At 42.6% G+C, this 20,449-nt stretch overlaps 1 protein-coding gene across 4 annotated transcripts in view; it reads left to right on the forward strand.

Moving 5' to 3' along the window:
- The window catches only part of traf3ip1 (TNF receptor-associated factor 3 interacting protein 1), a 143,816-nt gene that overhangs the window by 36,203 nt on the left and 87,164 nt on the right, over positions 1–20,449 (forward strand). For 3 of the 4 annotated variants that reach the window (XM_048534641.1, XM_048534643.2, XM_059647099.1), the window contains exons 5-7: positions 3,732–4,148; positions 14,778–14,861; positions 19,871–19,900. In XM_048534641.1, coding sequence (XP_048390598.1) covers positions 3,732–4,148; positions 14,778–14,861; positions 19,871–19,900 — 531 coding nt within the window. The remainder of the gene's footprint in view (positions 1–3,731; positions 4,149–14,777; positions 14,862–19,870; positions 19,901–20,449) is intronic. The other variant, XM_048534642.1, reaches the window with a different exon arrangement.

Here is a 20,449-nt window from a genome sequence, read left to right on the forward strand (position 1 = left end):
GGAGTCGCAGAGAAAGCTGCCCATCAGCTTGGTCTACTGCATCTGCTGCACCCGATGTGGCCTCCTCTGTATCAGTGAGACCAAGTGGAGACTCGGAGACCGTTTTGTAGAGCATCTGCGCTGTGTACACTTATCCCACCTCTCTATTTATTTCTGAGCTCCCCTCCCCCTCCCCATTTCTGATGCAGGGTCCCAACCCATAACGTCAGCTTTCCTGTTCTTCAAATGCTGCCTGGTCTGCTGTGTTCCTCCAGCTCCACACTTTGTTATCTCTGACTCCAGCATCTGCAGTTCTTGCTATCTCTCTCTAATACAGTATTCCAAATGCAGTTTTACCAGAGCCATATACAGCCTTAGCAGTACATTCCTGCTTGTGTATTTCAGCACTCTCAAAATTAATGCTAACACCACATTTTATCTTCTTAACTGCCAACTGAACCTGCACGTTAACCTTAAGAGAATCGTGAATCCTGAACAAGGCCTCCTGAGTCATTGTGTGCTTCAGATTTCCAAACCCTTTTCCCATTTAGAAAATAGTTTACCATTTTATTCTTCCTACCAATATGCATAACCGCACACGTACCCACATTTTATTCTATCTGCCATTTCTTTGCCCACTCTCATAGCCTGTCCATGTCCTTCTGTAGCCTCCCTGCTTCTCAACACTACTTGCTCCTCCACTTATCTTTTGAGTCATCTGCAAGTTTAGGAATAATACCCTCAGTTCCTTTTTTTAGATTATTAATGGATCATGTGAATGGTTACGGTCCCAACACTAACCCTTACAGAACTCCACTAATCACCAGCTGCATTCCTGAAAAAAAAACCTTTATTCCCACTCTCTTTCATCTGAACTTGCCCCAATACCTTGGGCTATTATTTAGAAGCCTCCTGTGTGGCACATTGTAAAGGGTTTCTGGAATTCCAAACAGATCACGTCCACTAGCTCTAATTTGAGGAGATAATACGTTACACAAGGAATTCTGACAGCATTTTCAGACATGACCACTCCTTGATGAATCTATGCTGGTTCAGCCCTGTTTGACAGTGAGCTTCCAAGTGTTCCCAGTGGGCTGTACCACAGGCTGCTCCAAAAATCCATCTCTTAAGAAGTTCCACGAATTTCTTTCATTCTACGAATTCCTTTTCTTGAGATCTGCTAACGACCTGGTTTTCACAGTCCACCTGCATATTGAAGTCCCCCATATTTGTTGTGATGGTACCTTTCTTACATGTCTTTTCTATCTCCTGATTTATTTTCTGCATCCTGCATCCTGAATACTGTTAAGAGACCTATAGATAACTCCCATCAGAGAGTTTTTTTTTCCTTCATGGTTTCTCAACTCTACCGACACAGATTTGGTGCCTTCCCACTCTATATCACTTCTTGCCATTGTTGAAATTTTATTTCGTACAATGCAGACCCTAACCCCGTTGTCCTCTGCCCATCTGCTGGTCTTTTCCGTAGGACATGTATCCTTGGATATTTAGTTCCCAGTCCTCATCCCCTTGCAATCATACCTCGCTGATACCCTCAATATTGTACCCACCAATTTCAGTCAGTGCCTCAAGCTGACTTATTTTGTTTCATATACTGCATGCATTTAAGTACAATGACCTCAGTCCTGTATTGACTGTCCCCATTCTCATAGTTGTCCCCTTGTCTGCTATGCTTGAAGTTAGATTCCTGAGCCTTTCCATACTGTGTCCTATTACTTCTTTTTGAAATTTTAATAACTTTTGCAGGCCCATTCCCCCCTTGACTTTTCTGCAAAGTATTCCACGCAGCTATTCCCCCAACTATTTTGTTTAAAGTCCATTTACAGCCTTGGTTATACGATTCTCCAGGACTGATTCAGATGGAGCCTGTCCCATCGGAGCAGCTCCTTCCTTCCGCAGTAATGGTCCCAAGGATCCATAATTTTGAACTTCTGCCAAACCAATCTCTGAGCCGCACGTTAATCTTGTTGACCCTGTGCCAATTAACAGTTCAGATAATATTTCAGCAATTACCCCTTTGTTTTTTTTAGTTAGCCCCTAACTGCTCATATTCCCTCAGCAAAATCTAGATCCTCTTTTTTCCTGTATCACTGGTACCTACGGGGACCACAACAACTGGATCTTTCTCCTCCCACTGCAAGTTCCTCTGCAGCCCAGATGAGAGATCTTGACCCCGGGTACCAGGCAGGCAACGCATTGCCTGGCTCTGTATTTCTATTTTGTTTACTTAGTTCTTAAATTGATTTTTCAAATTTCCTACTTTTAGATTGTAACCCTTATACCTGCAATATTCACCTTCACTCTGAAAGTAATCTATTGGTAGTCAAATTAGTAGCTATTACCAACCAATGAACTTAACAGTTTTCCTGTGATCTCACTTTCTTTTGTGCTGGGCCACTGATCCTGAACTTTGTAAGTTTTTTTTTCCCAGGAGAAACTAAACTATGAACCGAGAAAGCACCTTTTCCCCGAATTTCTATGCTACCTCAAAATTACTCAAATTATATACTTGGGTCAATTAGCAGTTTGGCCATGGCTCACTCTAAATGTGATCTCTCCTTCCTGACCATGTGCAGTTCAGTTGAATTTCTGCTGTAACATTTTCATGGTTTTAATATCCTTCCTATAGATATTTTAAATCAACTTGTCTGATGTGTTATAGCACACTTTTGGAGCAGATAGGGCTTGAATCCAGGCCTTCAAGACTAGAGGTGGGGACACTACCATTGCAACACAATACCCTTAATATCCTTCCTGAAGATAATTTGCAGAATTCTAATTTAAACCTAACAATTATTTCTTTAATTTCCAAATTGAAATGGGTGGTTGCAGCAGTCAGCTATTTGATTGTTTGACAAAGAAAGGAATGAGTTTAAAGAAACTGTTAGATATACTTAAAGTTTTCAAGAAGATTTGTAGCATGGGTTGAGAATGAACTTGTAGACATGTTCGCCCAGCTGGTGGGTTTGGTTGCAAACATTTCGTCACCCTGTTAGGTAACATCATCAGTGTGCCTCCCGTGAAGCGTCAATGCTCTGAAAGAATGCTTGAGATCTATTGGAATGAGGTAACAGGTGATGGATATATTAGTTCAGGTTTAATTCATTGTGAATTGGTTGCATAAATGTGGGGAATGACTAATTTGGGGATTCTGTATTTTATAGGGTGTGATTAATGGAAATAAAGCTGTCACGAAAAATGTGGACATTGTTCTGCACTAGAATATCACGTGTTTTAATGATGTCCACTTGGCAGAGAAGTCTGCTAGCCTACAAAAGACTTCAGACACAGAGAAATGTATTTTGACTCTTAATAGCCTTCTGAAATGGTTTAGCAAACCACTCAGTTCAAGGACAATTAGGGATGGGCAATAAATGTTGCCTTAGTCAGCAACATTCACATGCCATGAAATAATACATTTTTTGAAAGGTGTTTTCACCACCAAACCTTGAGTTTCCACCTTCCTTTCTTTCTTTCAATTTTTCCTATGTTTTTTACATGTGGGTCCACAATGTTGGTTGATCACTCCTTCATATCATTTGTAATTTTGGACTTGGCAGACATATTCACTGCTGTATACCCTGGCTGCCACTAACTATACGCAATTATCTGAACTGGGGACTGGTGGTTGGGTCAAATTTCTCTCAACCTCCATTCTTGTAAATATGTATTATATTTCAACCACCTTTGTGTTTATGAACTCATTTATTTTTTCTGAACTTATTTTGAAGGAAAGGAATGAGAATGGAATTAAGCACACCAGTGGAGATCGAAAAGAAAAGGAACATGGGAGACCAATGGACAAAGAAAGGGACCGACACAAAGATGGTGATAGACGAGAAAAAGTAAAGGATCAAGAAAAGGACCGAGCAAGAACGAAAGAGAGAGATGAGGAAAACCACAAGAATCGAGGGGATGGAGAAAAAGTGGAAAAAGACAAGAACCGAGAAGGAGAAAAAATGGAAAAAGACAAAATTAGAGGAGATGGAGAAAAGGACAAAGAGCGAAGCAAAGAAAGGGAAAGAAATAGAGAAAAAGTGAGAGAGAAAAGACAGCGAGACAAGGAGCGTGAGCATTTGAAAGACCCAAGTAGAGATCAAGAAGTAGAAAGGGAAAAAGCCAAAGAACAGGAAAAATCTGATAGAAGGGTAATTATTAAATTGCATGACTTTGTTTCAGTTAGTAGAATATGTTAATGTGTTTACAATACAAAATATGACAATTAAAGTTTTACCAGATGTTTTGCACATGTTAAAAGAATGTGTGCAGAAAAGTGCAAAACAATTCCATGTGATATTTGGCATTCTGCAAAGGAATTAAATTCCAATTATGCCAATTCATTAGGGATGGGCAATGAATGCTGTCTTTCCCAGCAACACCCACGTATCATGAATATTATAAAAAACATTTCCGCTGAAGCATTTCTGACAAGTGTTGGTTTTGTATGTGATCTTGCAAGTCATGCTGTTATTCCTAGTGCCATATTCAACTTAGATGTTGCCTAGAAGTGATAGGCAATAAAGCTGTGAAATTGTCTTAACCATTCTGTTGTTGTAAATCTAATACATTTTTTGCTTAAATGACTTTGTTGTGTTGGGGGACATTTAAGTTTGCAAACTGGTTTAAAGAATCAACTATCAAATGGGTTTATAGCGTATAAATTTTGTCTGCTTGATCTTTTGGGTATTTTGGAGAAACTGACATTCCAAATTAATCACTAAGTGATGTGATATAGTTCACCTTAATCTTCAGAGGTCTTTGCTATAATGATTTTCATGCTCCTTTCGCAGTTTTGATAAGTGGTGATGAAGGAAAATGCACGAATGTGAATAAGTATCTGGACAAAGGGAAGAAACTAAAATATTGTTGTTAGGCTTTAAAAAAAGGATTGATTAGATGGAAAATCACTGCAGGGTATTCTAAGTTCCCTTCAATCTAAATTATGCATAGTTAACCTGTCATAATACCAAACAGAAACAGACAATGCAATCAGAATTGTTGCTAAGATCTTTCAATGGGCATTAGAGATTATTTGGTTTGATTAGTAGTAATTGAAGTTCACTGTGAGTAAATTAAACTTTCATTGTGGACAGTGAAATAAACCAAAGGACTGTAAATGCTAGACATTCTGAAATAGAGGGGAGGACAGGAGAGAACAGAGTTAATGTTTTTTGGTCTGGCGATGACTCTTCAGAATAGAGTTCAGCAGCAGTTTCTACTTTACTTTCATTATGGATATGAGAGAATGCATTTGTGAAAGTTTAAAGAAGCCTAAAATATGTTTAACTGATTCATTGCTCTCCATAGTCTTCATTGTCTTGAGTTCTCCACCCAAAGGCAGGTCCAGTCTATAATGCCACGAATTCCAGCGAGGGTAGGCCAAAGAGGCAGGTCCTGAATCTGATAAGGCCAGAACAGGGATTAAAGCCTGTTTTATTGGTGCAAATTTAATCCACTCATCCAGTCAATTGTAACCTCTCTACTACATAAAACAACAAGACCTAACAGATGTAATGGAATATCACCCAGACTCATCTCCAGATTACCATCCTAACTTAGATTCGTTGCCATTCCTGCGCTGTCACTGAGTCAAAATCTTGAAAGTACTCCCCTAACAGCATCGTGGATGTTACACGTCCTCAAGCATTAAACATAGAAACGTAGAAGATAGGAGTAGAAGAAGGCCATTCGGCCCTCCGAGCCTGCTCTGCCATTGTTCAAGATCATGGTTGATCATCCAACTAAATAGCCTAATCCTGCTTTCTGCCCATAACCTTTGATTCCATTTGACCCAAGTGCTATATCTAGTCGCCTCTTGAATACGTTTAATGTTTTGGCGTCAACTACTTCCTGTGGTAATGAATTCCACAGGCTCACCACGCTTTGGGTGAAGAAATGCCTTCTCCTCTCTGTTCTAATCATCTGCCCCAAATCCTCAATCTGTGACCCCTGGTTCTGGACACACCTACCATTGGGAACATCCCCTTGCATCTACCCTGTCTAGTCTTGTTAGAATTTTATACGTCTCTATGAGATCCCCCCCTCATTCATCTGAACTCTAACGAAAACAATCCCAATCTAGTCAATCTTTCCTCATACATCAGATCTGCCGTGCCCGGAATCAGCCTGGTAAATCTTCACTGCACTCCCTCGAGAGCAAGAATGTCCTTCCTCAGAAAAGGAAACTTAAACTGCACACAATATTCCAGGTGTGGTCTCACCAAGGCCCTGTACAACTGCAACAACACATCCCTGTTCCTGCATGCAAAACCTCTCATAATGAAGGCCAACATACCATTTGTCTTCTTTACCACCTGCTGCACCTGCATGCTTGCCTTCAGCAATTGGTACACAAGGACACTCAGGTCCCAGTGCACACAGCCATTCAGGGAGTAATCTGCCACCTTGTTTTTGCTTCTGAAGTGAATAACCTCACATTTACCTAAATAGTACTGCATCTGCCATTGATTTGCTGACTGATCCAACCTGTCGCGATCATGCTTAAGGATCTCTGCATCCTTGTCACAGTTCAACCTCCCACTCAACTTGGTATCATTTGCAAACTTGGAGATGTTACATTTTGTTCCCTCATTCAAATTGTTAATAGATATTATGAATAGCTGGGTTCCCAGCACCAATCTCTGTGGCACCTCACTACTTACTGCCTGCCAATTTGAAAAGGACCCATTAATTCCTACTTTTTGCTTCCTCTCTGCTAACCAGTTTCCTATCCATCTTAATACACTCCCTGCAATCTTGCACATAAATCTCTTAGGTGGGACTTTGTCAAATGCTTTCTGAAAGTCCAAATATTCTACATCAACTGGCTTCCCCTTTGTCAATTCTACCAATTACGTCTTCGTAGAATTCCAACAGATTTGCCAAGCATGATTTTCTTTTCATAAATCCATACTGACTCTGTTTGGTCCTCTGTTTTCTAAATGCTCTGCTATAAAATCCTTGACAATGGAATTGATTTTTCCCCACTATCAATGTTCAGGTCATAGTGTATGATTCCCTGTTTTCTCTCTACCTCCCTTTTTGAGTATTGGAGTGACATTAGCCATCCTCCAATCTGCAGGGACTGTTCCAGAGTCCGTAGAACCCTGGAAGATGACCACCAATGCATCCAGTATTTCTAGAGCTACTTCCTTAGTCTACATCCCAGAGTACCTATCAAGCCCTGAGGATTTATCAGCCTTCAATCCCAACAATTTTCCCAGCACCATTTCATTACGAATGTCAATCTCCCTCATCTCTTCCCTGTCACTAAATTTTGCATCCTCCAACAATTCTATCTGATTTGTTTCCACTTTTATGTAGATAAAACCAAAGTATGTATTCAGAGATAGCAAGATCTGCAGAGGCTAGAGTCAGAGATAACATAGTGTGGAGCTGGAGGAACATAGCAGACCAGGCAGCATGAGAGGAGCAGAAAAGTTGACGTTTTGGGTCGGAACCCTTCTTCAGAAAGGCTTCAGTGTCCAGCTCCGCACTATCTCCGCGCTCCTTTAATTCTGATCTCTACTGTTTCAACAGCTCCACTGTTAATTACCCAGCCATTAGTGGTTGCGCCACGGCTGCTGAAACTCGATGTTCTGGAAGACCATCCCTAATTTTCTGCACTTCTTTGAATATTTTAGTTGGCTATTTGGCTCTGCAAGTCTATTCCAATGTTCAATAACATCAAAACTAATTTGGTGTGCCAGCAACTCCACGTTCACCTGTATCAACCTGATAACTTTTGACCTGTTATTAGTCTAAAATTTCATTATCTCTGTCTAAAACGGAGAGCTCCATACTTTTAAGTAGTGCTTCCTAGTTCTAGTTTCTACTACAAGGACAAGCATCCTTTCAACATCTTGTCTGTCAAGACCTTTCAAGATTTTGTATGTCCTCACTTCCTTTCTTTCTTGAAACCTAGTCCTTTGACCATGTTTCTGTCCATTGTCCTAATATTTTCTTACGTGGCTTAGCATAGAGTTTTGCTTTGAAGTGTTCCTGTGATGCACCTTGGGATATTTTATTCTTTTAAATGTGACATCTATGACGTGCTGGTTCTTAACTTCCATCAGCTGTAAAAATGATGACTGAAGGTTGACGTTTCAGGTCGGGATCTTTCTTCAGATACTGCTTTGATGCTGCCTGGCCTGCTGTGTTCCTCCAACTCCACGTTGTGTTATCTCAAAGCATGTATTCAGTTCCTCAGCTATTTCTTTGTCCTCTATTGTACATTCGCCCGTTTCTGTCTGTATGAGACCTGCATTTGTTTTTACCAATATTCCTCTTTACGTATGTATAGAAACTCTTAGCATCAGTCTTTATGTTCCCTGCAAGCTTACTTTCGTCTATATTTTCCTCTTCCCAATCAACCCTTTGGTCCTTCTTTGCTGAATTCTAAACTACTCCTAATCTTCAGATTTATTGTTTTTCTTGGCCAATCTGTATACTTTTTCCTTGGACTGATACTATCTCTTATTTCCTTTGTAAGCCATGGATTGGCCCACTTACACATTTTGCTGTTATGACAGATAGGAATAAACAGTGGTTGCAGTTCCCCCATGCATTCCTTGAATGTTTGCCGTTGCCTATCCACTATCATCCCTTTAAGAAACTCTCCCCAATCTATCGAGGCAAACTCTCACCTCATATCCTTGTGGTTTCCTTTACTAAGGTTCAACTCCCTAGTCTCTGAATCAACAACCTCACTCTCCACTTTGATTGAAAAAATTCTGTTATGTTATGGTCACTCTCTTCCCAAGGGGACATGCACAGCTAGATTAGCAAGGATTTCCTTCTAACTACACAGTACCTGGCCTGCTGTCCAGTTGGTTCTTCCACATATTGGTCAAGAAAACCATCCTGTATACACTGTCTAGGAATTTCTCACCTATGGCACTGTGGCTAATTTGATTTGCACAATCTATGTGCAGACTAAAATCACCCATGATCATCGATATTCTCTTATCACATGCAACTCTCTAATTTTCTGTTTAATGTCATTCTCGACATCACTGCCGTTTGGGGGTCTGTATATGACAGCTACTAACGTTTTTGCCTGTTGGTATTTTTCAACTCTACCCGTTATAGAGTCCACATTGTCAGCGTTAATGTCCTTTCTATTGTGCTAATTTCCTCTTTAACCAGCAGTGCCGCTCTGCCACATTTTCCTTTTTGCCTGTCTTTCCTAAATACTGAAAACCCTGGGACAGTCAGTTCCCATCCCTGGTCACCATGCAGACAGAAATCCCAGTTATATCATGCCCGTTTACATCTATCTGCATGATTAGTTCATCCACTTTATTGCAGATGCTGCACGCATTAAGGCACAAAGCCTTTAAACTTGTCCTTTTAACAGTGTTTGTCTCCTCCTGATTTTTCTCAATAGACCTGTTTGAATCTTGTCCTTGGTTTCTCAGCCTATCACTTTTCTTACTCCCTTTTCTAGCTTTTGTTTTTGTCCTTGCTGCCTTCTTATCTAATTCCTTACATAGGTTGTCATCCCCCTGGCATATTAGTTTAAACTTTCCCCAAATACTCTAGCAAACACTTGCCCTAGGTCATCAGTTCCAGCCCTGCCCAGGTATAACCAGTCCAATTTGTATAAGCCCCACCTCTCCCAGAACGGTCCCAATGCCCAGGAATCAGAAACCCTCTCCATGACACCATCTTTGCAGCCATGTGTTCACCTGATGTATCCTGTCATTTCTCTATGACTAGCACGTGGCACTACCTTTGAGGTCTGATTTCTTAACTTTCTTCTTAGCTCCTTATATTCTGCCTTTAGGACCTCATCCCTTTTTTTAATGTATGTTATTTGTACTGATGTGTACCACGACCACTAGCTGTTCACGCTCCCCTTCAGAATGACCTGTACCCACTCCAAGACATCCTTGACCCTAGCACCAGGAAAGCAACATACTGTCCTGGATAATAAAATGTGAGGCTGGATGAACACAGCAGGCCAAGCAGCATCTCAGGAGCACAAAAGCTGACGTTTCGGGCCTAGACCCTTCATCAGAGAGGGGGATGGGGGGAGGGAACTGGAATAAATAGGGAGAGAGGGGGAGGCGGACCGAAGATGGAGAGTAAAGAAGATAGGTGGAGAGAGTGTAGGTGGGGAGGTAGGGAGGGGATAGGTCAGTCCAGGGAAGACGGACAGGTCAAGGAGGTGGGATGAGGTTAGTAGGTAGCTGGGGGTGCGGCTTGGGGTGGGAGGAAGGGATGGGTGAGAGGAAGAACCGGTTAGGGAGGCAGAGACAGGTTGGACTGGTTTTGGGATGCAGTGGGTGGGGGGGGGAAGAGCTGGGCTGGTTGTGTGGTGCAGTGGGGGGAGGGGATGAACTGGGCTGGTTTAGGGATGCAGTTGGGGAAGGGGAGATTTTGAAACTGGTGAAGTCCACATTGATACCATATGGCTGCAGGGTTCCCAGGCGGAATATGAGTTGCTGTTCCTGCAACCTTCGGGTGGCATCATTGTGGCAGTGCAGGAGGCCCATGATGGACATGTCATCAAGAGAATGGGAGGGGGAGTGGAAATGGTTTGCGACTGGGAGGTGCAGTTGTTTGTTGCGAACTGAGCGGAGGTGTTCTGCAAAGCGGTCCCCAAGCCTCCGCTTGGTTTCCCCAATGTAGAGGAAGCCGCACCGGGTACAGTGGATGCAGTATACCACTTTGGCAGATGTGCAGGTGAACCTCTGCTTGATGTGGAATGTCATCTTGGGGCCTGGGATGGGGGTGAGGGAGGAGGTGTGGGGACAAGTGTAGCATTTCCTGCGGTTGCAGGGGAAGGTGCCGGGTGTGGTGGGGTTGGAGGGTAGTGTGGAGCGAACAAGGGAGTCACGGAGAGAGTGGTCTCTCCGGAAAGCAGACAGGGGAGGGGATGGAAAAATGTCTTGGGCGGTGGGGTCGGATTGTAAATGGCGGAAGTGTCGGAGGATAATGCGTTGTATCCGGAGGTTGGTAGGGTGGTGTGTGAGAACGAGGGGGATCCTCTTGGGGCGGTTGTGGCGGGGGCGGGGTGTGAGGGATGTGTTGCGGGAAATGCGGGAGACGCGGTCAAGGGCGTTCTCGATCACCGTGGGGGGAAAGTTGCGGTCCTTAAAGAACTTGGACATCTGGGATGTGCGGGAGTGGAATGTCTTATCGTGGGAGCAGATGCGGCGGAGGCGGAGGAATTGGGAATAGGGGATGGAATTTTTGCAGGAGGGTGGGTGGGAGGAGGTGTATTCTAGGTAGCTGTGGGAGTCGGTGGGCTTGAAATGGACATCAGTTACAAGCTGGTTGCCTGAGATGGAGACTGAGAGGTCCAGGAAGGTGAGGGATGTGCTGGAGATGGCCCAGGTGAACTGAAGGTTGGGGTGGAAGGTGTTGGTGAAGTGGATGAACTGTTCGAGCTCCTCTGGGGAGCAAGAGGCGGCGCCGATACAGTCATCAATGTACCGGAGGAAGAGGTGGGTTTTGGGGCCTGTGTAGGTGCGGAAGAGGGACTGTTCCACGTAACCTACAAAGAGGCAGGCATAGCTGGGGCCCATGTGGGTGCCCATGGCCACCCCCTTAGTCTGTAGGAAGTGGGAGGAGTCAAAAGAGAAGTTGTTGAGTGTGAGGACGAGTTCAGCTAGGCGGATGAGAGTGTCGGTGGAGGGGGCCTGCGGGACAGGAAGAAGCGGAGGGCCTTGAGGCCATCTCCATGCGGAATGCAGGTGTACAGGGACTGGACGTCCATGGTGAATATGAGGTGTTGGGGGCCAGGGAATTGGAAGTCCTGGAGGAGGTGGAGGGCGTGGGTGGTGTCACGGACGTAGGTGGGGAGTTCCTGGACCAAAGGGGAGAAAATGGAGTCCAGATAGGTGGAGATGAGTTCGGTGGGGCAGGAGCAGGCTGAGACGATGGGTCGACCAGGGCAGGCAGGTTTGTGGATTTTGGGAAGGATCGAGAACGCCCTTGACCGCGTCTCCCGCATTTCCCGCGACACATCCCTCACACCCCGCCCCCGCCACAACCGCCCCAAGAGGATCCCCCTCGTTCTCACACACCACCCTACCAACCTCCGGATACAACGCATTATCCTCCGACACTTCCGCCATTTACAATCCGACCCCACCACCCAAGACATTTTTCCATCCCCTCCTCTGTCTGCTTTCCGGAGAGACCACTCTCTCCGTGACTCCCTTGTTCGCTCCACACTGCCCTCCAACCCCACCACACCCGGCACCTTCCCCTGCAACCGCAGGAAATGCTACACTTGTCCCCACACCTCCTCCCTCACCCCCATCCCAGGCCCCAAGATGACATTCCACATCAAGCAGAGGTTCACCTGCACATCTGCCAAAGTGGTATACTGCATCCACTGTACCCGGTGCGGCTTCCTCTACATTGGGGAAACCAAGCGGAGGCTTGGGGACCGCTTTGCAGAACACCTCCGCTCAGTTCGCAACAAACAACTACACCTCCCAGTCGCAAACCATTTCCACTCCCCCTCCCATTCTCTTGATGACATGTCCATCATGGGCCTCCTGCACTGCCACAATGATGCCACCCGAAGGTTGCAGGAACAGCAACTCATATTCCGCCTGGGAACCCTGCAGCCCAATGGTATCAATGTGGACTTCACCAGTTTCAAAATCTCCCCTTCCCCAACTGCATCCCTAAACCAGCCCAGTTCATCCCCTGCCCCCACTGCACCACACAACCAGCCCAGCTCTTCCCCCCCCCACCCACTGCATCCCAAAACCAGTCCAACCTGTCTCTGCCTCCCTAACCGGTTCTTCCTCTCACCCATCCCTTCCTCCCACCCCCAGCTACCTACTAACCTCATCCCACCTCCTTGACCTGTCCGTCTTCCCTGGACTGACCTATCCCCTCCCTACCTCCCCACCTACACTCTCTCCACCTATCTTCTTTACTCTCCATCTTCGGTCCGCCTCCCCCTCTCTCCCTATTTATTCCAGTTCCCTCCCCCCATCCCCCTCTCTGATGAAGGGTCTAGGCCTGAAACGTCAGCTTTTGTGCTCCTGAGATGCTGCTTGGCCTGCTGTGTTCATCCAGCCTCACATTTTATTATCTTGGAATCTCCAGCATCTGCAGTTCCCATTATCTCTGATACTGTCCTGGAGTCATGTTTGCAGCCATAGAAACTCCTGTCTATTCCTATTACAGTTGAGCCCCATATAACTATTGGCCTGCCACTCTTTTTACCCCTCCCCTCTGCAGCAGAACCAACTGCAGCAGTTCAAGGAGGCAGGTCACCACGACCTTCTTAAATTTACTTGCTCACAGCAAACTTCAATTGTCTGTAATCAATTCAGCAAATTCTCTATAACACCCTTTGAAAAATCTAGCAGGAATCTTGACTTTATCCTGTTTGGTATTACATGAAAAATCAGCTATCCATCATTGAGCTTGAAGGGGTTTTAGAGTACCCTGCACAATGATTTTCTTCTTATTGCAACATTTTTAACCTGACAGCAATCTTTTACTTTAGTAAAATCCTGATCTAGCCAGCAACACCTACATCCAATGAGCAAATTTTTGAAAATGTATATAATGGAATATGGTAAATAATGAACCCAAATTATTATTTTAAATGTGACAATACAATGATATTATAAGTTGCAGGTTTGCGCATGTAGAAAGAGAGACAATCATTTCTGCAGTGTTCTCCACAACACCAAACCTTTCAAAGCACTTTTTAGCCATTTAAGTACTTTTTGAAGTGTAATCACAGTTGTAATATAGGGAATATAGCAGCTAATTTGCACTCAGCAAACCTCCACAAGCAGCAATATAATAATTATCAAAATGAACTGTTTTGTTGTGTTCTTGATTGAGGGATAATTGTCAATCAGGAAGTAGGGATATCAAGTCTGCTCTTATTTAGAATAATGCGATGGGATCTTTTAAATCCATCTAAATTGAAGCAGATATGGTGTCTTGATTTAAGCTCTCATCCAAAAGATAGCATATCCAGCAATACAATGCTGTCTCAGTGCTGAACTGAAGTGCTAATTTTGAATTTTGATGCTGAAGTCCTAGAATTGGGTGAAAACCCAGAAAACCCAGAAATGTACAGGTAACTGAGCCACAACTAACATTGGGATAAACCTAAGGCAGAAATCACTGTATTTTTTTCACATAAGATAACAGTAACTGGAACACATTGCCAGGAAAAGTGGCTGAGGCCAGAAAAAATGGATTAGTGCAAGAACATGCGGGATACTGAAATGGGAAGGTATTCAGGTAGGTGCTGGTACCTTACAAGAATGAGAAGAAGTAGACAAAAGGACTTAGAATTACAGTTAGCTTTATTGTCACATGTAATCACATGAGTACAGTGAAATGTTCACACATCACCACTGTGGATGCCATCTTGGGTACAAAGGTACCGAGGTACAGATTCTGAAGTACAAATTTTTAGGAAAAATATAGTAAAATAAAGAAATAGAATGTTCAGCATTATTGGTTTCATGCCATCTTATGTACAAAAGTACAAAATAAAAAGAATAAATTAGAAAAATAAAGAAATAAAAGCTGAATAGCTTTGCTCATCAGAAGTTAGTCTGACTATACACTACATATTTTGAGATCTAGTCATTTGTGTAATACCATGGATTATTGTTTTTGTTTGAAATATTTTATTCTTTTTAAAAAAAAACATTCTTGGGAGTGTTGCTTGTGAGGCTGATATTTATTGTCCATCCATTGGCTTTCCTTGAGAAGACGCTTGCATACAGCTACAGTAGTTGTGATAACTTTGGTACTGCTTTTTATTTCTGTAGCCTAAAGTTGCAGCAGAGGAAAAACCCCACAAGCAGCCTCCAGAGGTGATGAAGAAAGACAACAAAGTTGATGTAGACCAAGAGGTATGTAAATTGTGCTTAACATGGGAGAAAATTTGTTGTGTGCAAACTATTTACTGTAGATGACTCTCCACTTTAGCTACCTCTACCTCTAAGCAAATCTTATGGTGTTTCCAAAAAATTCAGTTAGGGTGTTGAACCAGGCAAAAAATAATTTACCAATATTCTCAAGATGAAATCATGCCTGTAATGTACATATATCATTTTACAGCAAAAGAAATACATTTTTATTGCTATATTTATATGGACTTGCTCTTCACAAACTCTATCTAGCTGGTTGTTTTGTACTGTAAGTGGCATCAGTGCATTCTAAATTCCAGTGGCAAAAGCAAAGCAAAATCATGTATTTGCTCCCACACCACAGCGAACGTAAATAGCATAGTGGTTTCTATTCAATTTATTCAGCATCTGACTGCACCGTATCTGCAAGAAACCTCAATTCAAAATTAAAAGCTGGAGAATGCAATTATTGAGGATGCCTTCAGTTATGGAAGGAAAGTCTCTTCCCAGAAATGGCTCTGATTTTATTTTGTTGGTTAAGTGGATCTTGCTTCTTTGCTTAGAGAGAGTTTGCAATTTCCCAGATATTTCTCCTGAACTGGCTGCAGGTTTTCTCCTCAATTATTTTGTAACTGTCAGGCAGCAATTAATTAGGGATAGGTGAATGGCATGTAAAATTGCATGCTACTTGGATGGTTTGGACCTTTTGATATTTCCTTATTATCCTTGCGTGTGCTAATACGTATGTTTTATGTCATGTATCATTGCTTCAGAGCATTTCAATTGAACACAAAAGCAGAATTTTTTTTTTACCTCTAGCCACCAAGATATAAAAGTATCTGTAAGTCCTTTGTAAAAGGAGCAGTATCTTGGATAGAGATCCAAGTAGAAGCAAGAAGGAGAAAAGCCACCGCTGGAAAGGCAGTTTAACAACAACAGTCTAACAATGTTCGTTTGAAAGATTAGATCGATTGTTCTGTTGGTTTTTGTGATCAGCTGATCAGGTTGATCCTTGAACAGTGCTGAATTATAGATCCTGCCCGAAAGGCAGTAGTAGCACTAGAGTAGGCCTCAGTTAATCTGAAGGGATTCAAGCTTACCATCCAGAAATATTTTTTGGAAATGTATTTGCTTGGTCATTTGAGGAGTACAGGATTAGTCTTGAACAAGATCAGCGATTCCCGAATTATGTTTCAACTCAAACAGCAGTGGAGTCATGCCTTTGTGAATATTTTTTCTCCAGAAGGTTTATCAAGGGGACAGCTTTTTGCAGTTTGGTTGTTCATAGAATCCCCAAAGCATGGAAACAGGCCATTCGGTCCATCGAGCCCACACCGACCCTCTGAAAAGCATCCCACCCAGACAAGCCCCCTACCCTGCCCCTGTAACCCTGCATTTCCCATGGCTGATTCACCTGGACAGCACATTATGCGCACTATGGACATTTTAACATGGCCAATCCGCCTAACCTTTACATCTTTGGACTGTGGGAGGAAACCAGAGCACCCAGAGGAAACCCACACAGACCAAGGGAGAATATGCAAACTCCATACAAACAAGGGTGGAATTGCACATGGGTCCCTGGTGCTGTAAGGCAGCAGTGCTAACCACTGAGGCACTGTCCCCCACTTGTTCATGATTTCAGTGCTCTAATTGGCTAAAAGGGGACTTCCATTGGTATACTTGGAATGGAAGAGATTCTTTGAACATTTGCTGTGCTGGATGGGATTCATTGCTGAGTTGTATTGCTTCAGGCTGTGAAGTTCCATCACTCTTCAAAAGATTTTGGGTAAAAACACTGTTCAACAACTCCCCTTGCTCTCACTTTAGGATTGAAGTGTGAAAAAAGTTTGGGAAGCATTGGCCTCACTTGTTGTCAAGTATTGCAAATTCAATGACAGGAAAAGTTTGGAGAAAAAAGATTGAAGGTAGTTTACATGTTGGGAATTATGCAATCGGGAATACTTTAGTGAAAAACTTGAGACCGTTTTAACCTTCCTTTGAAAATACAAGCAGGGTGGATCAATCTTTGTGGAGCAAACTTGACAGTCTTAATATATTTACTTATTATACATAGGTCCCCCTGCCAGGATCAAGGATGACTTGTTTCCACTCCAATTTAATGACTTCTCTTAAATCTAATGAGTGATCTACAGACTCTGACAGGTGGGGCAAACAGTGTCTGAAGGATTGGGTAGATGAATTGTTTGGAAATGTGTGGACTTTGTCTTATGCTTCGAGTATGCATCTAAGTTCCTGATGAAGTCTCTTAATGTATCTGTGAAGTTCCTACATTTGATTGGTTGGAACTGCAATTATGGAATTGGTTGCTGTTTAACCTCTTCAAAGAAGCTTTGAGAACTTCCCTAAAGCATTTCTGTTGTCTCCTGTCATCTTCTGCCACAACCGAGGTTTGCAAGGAGCACGTGTTTCTGGAGTCAGGTGTCAGACATATAAGCAACCTCACAAGCCCAGTGGACCTGATTTTGAGTCATTAATCCTTGCTGGCCGTATTGGTTTTAGAGAGAATGCTGTTGGTAAAATGCTTTTCTTCCCACTGGATTTGAAGGATCTTGCAAAGGCACCGCCCCTGGTACTTCTCCAGTGCTTCAAGGTGCCTGCTTTAGATTATTCAAATCTCTAAAGCCTAAAGGAGAGTGAGCTGTCCACTGCATGATAACCGTGACCGAAATCTAAGGTTGGAGATCATTGTCTGAAAATATTCTGCTCCATACCTGGCCAAACACTGAACTGACACGAAGGAGGTGATTTATTCTATTAAATACCAGGTACCTGTTTTATTGAAGTATAACTGAAGTGCCACTGTTGGGTTGATTAGGGGAAGATGAGGGTTTCTACACTGAAACTGACATGAATGCACCTATTGGCTATGCCCAGCATACTAAAGTGAACACTTTTTCTTTAAATGGTATTATGGAATATTTCAGATATTAACTTGAGAGGGCAAGCAAGGTTTTGCTTTGAAGTCTCTTATCTGGAAGACAACACCACTGGGATACCTAATCTGAAGAAGTTACCCTACTCCCTCCGGACAAACCTCAGGGGATCTCTGTCCCACTGCAACTCTCCTCTATCCACCTTCAATCCGCCTCCCCCTCTCTCCCTATTTATTTCAGAACCATCTCCCCCTCCCCCTTTTCTGATGAAGGGTCTAGGCCTGAAACGAGAACTTTTGTGCTCCTAAGATGCTGCTTGGCCTGCTGTGTTCATCCAGCTCCACACTTTGTTATCTCAGATTCTTCAGCATCTGCAGTTCCCATTACCACTAACATTCTTTCAGTTTTGCACTGGAGTGTAACGTTAATTATGTGCTTAACTCACAGCCTATTCAATCAGATTTGGGAGTGCTGCCCATTTAAATACTGCTGATGCCTTGAAGGAAGCAATTAAACTTTTAGAAGTTGAGTGGCTGGATATAGTGCAGCAATAGTCATAATGTAAAGGAATCCATTTGGCACATCATGCCCAAGTTTGTGTTGTTTGTTGATGAGCAGAAAAGAAATTTGTAAGATTGGGTCAGTAACAGTAAATAACATTAGTGCTGTATCGTGTAGTTTCATGCCTGTACAAAGAAACTGAAATAACTCCACAAAGGCCAATATCACTTCACTTTTATTCACATGTGAATCCTTTATTTACAAGCGAACAGTCCTTGACTTTAGCGCTGCCTCATTCAGAGTCAGGTGCCAGAGTGTCATTTTCCGTGATACTCACCCTTGTTATATGTCAACCAGGCTCACTGATTGGAGCTGTTTAATCTGATTCAATCAGGGAACTGGTCCAGCTAGCAGGCATTGAATCCATAAAGGTCAAAGGATATGTGTACCATTCAATATGCAGATGAATATGTTTCTGACAACAGAACACATCTTAAGTTATTAAAGGTAGCAAGATTGACAACGATAGTGGTGTCAACCACTGTGGTTTTCTACAGATTTCTTGCTTACAAGAGGGGGCTGGGGGCATGGAAAAAACTTTTGTTTTCCTGAAATAGGCATAAGATGTCTTTTGACTAACTCAGTGATTCCCAAACCTATTCCACTATGATCCCATTTTGACGTGTGAAAATTGTCACTGTTCCCCCACCCCGCCACAGTAGGAGATGTAAGAGCAAGAGCCTGTTAGGTGTTGTACTGTGGAGAAAGCAAGAACTGCAGATGCTGAAGTCAAAGTAAATACAGTGTGGAGGTGGAGGAACACAGCAGATCAGGCAGTATCAGAGGAGCAGGAAAGTCAACGTATTGGGTTTTAAACCTGACACATTGACTTGTCTGCTGCTCTGATGCTGCCTGACCTGCAGTATTCCTCCAGCCCCACACTTATTGTACCTTGGTTAGAGCTCCAACCGGGCCATTACTTTCTGTGGTCTCATGACTCCAAAATTTTAGCTAGTGACTTCATTTGAGGCCCTGATCCCCATCTTTGGGAAATCCTCGACTGACTCCTCCAGATGATTGTATGGCTGCAGAACGGATAACGGAGTGAATGGCTAGCTAAGGTTGCATTATGTGGGATGGGACAGGCTTGATAGATCAGCTGATCTTTTCATGCCCTTTTACATATTCTTGCTAAAAGCTATGGTATTGGAGTATTCATAAACTCATACCTCCAGTATACAATTAGAAACATTTTTAAGGTTTTTTTTCTTTCGATTAGGTGCTGAAGATTATTGTCATTAGGGATTCATGATTTGTAGAACTGCTTTGACTATTTGTTTCAGACTAAAAACATTACTGGATCATTATTTGTAAAATCAGGTTGATTTTGACTTCTGGGTTTTGATTATTTCCCAGCACTTAGTGATAGGTTAACGCTTAATTTACTTCCTTCAAATTTTTCTTCTTTGCTTAATTTAAAAGATTTGCAAGGTTTGCTTTTTGGAAATACATTAATATTAATATTTGCACTGTTGCAGTTTGTAAAATAAATAGTTTTGCTAACTTTCTGTATGCTCACTACTTAATTATTTTTATTTTAATTACTGCAAGCAGGATAAAGTAGTTGAGATTCCTGGAACAAAGGTATTTCACTGTTTACATAATTCCTGTAGATGTTCATTAGAATATTTATTTAATAAGTAAGACGGCCATTCTAAAATAAAGCTTCAATTAACTTTGGTAAACTTCAAATTATCCAAAATCTGTTATTTATATGTTAATGCACATATTACTCAGTCCACAATGTGGCCTTACATGTTGAGCCACATCTGATAGGAATCTTTAATCAGTCAGCAGGAGGTGTGACTAAAGTAGATAGAGGAGCTTGACTATTGGCTTTTTCTCTGGATTTGTACCGGCCAAATGCAGGGAATGTTTGGTCATCAGATGGTGATATATGTGGAAGAAGCTTGAATTGTGCAGCTCCAAGCTTTAAGCAGTGACTTCTGTTTGACATAAATCACTCCGCCTCCATCTGAAATACAACATTACTATTTGTAAACTAATTGGTGCAATACATTGTATTCCCAATTTTTTACCGGGGGGAAATATGGCCCAGTCATATGAACAAATGGAAGTTAAATTTAACTAATACTCCCACTCCTCTGTCAGAAAATGAATGCGGGGATTGCA

Source organism: Stegostoma tigrinum, chromosome 7 (assembly GCF_030684315.1).
Source record: "Stegostoma tigrinum isolate sSteTig4 chromosome 7, sSteTig4.hap1, whole genome shotgun sequence".
Lineage (NCBI taxonomy): Eukaryota > Metazoa > Chordata > Chondrichthyes > Orectolobiformes > Stegostomatidae > Stegostoma > Stegostoma tigrinum.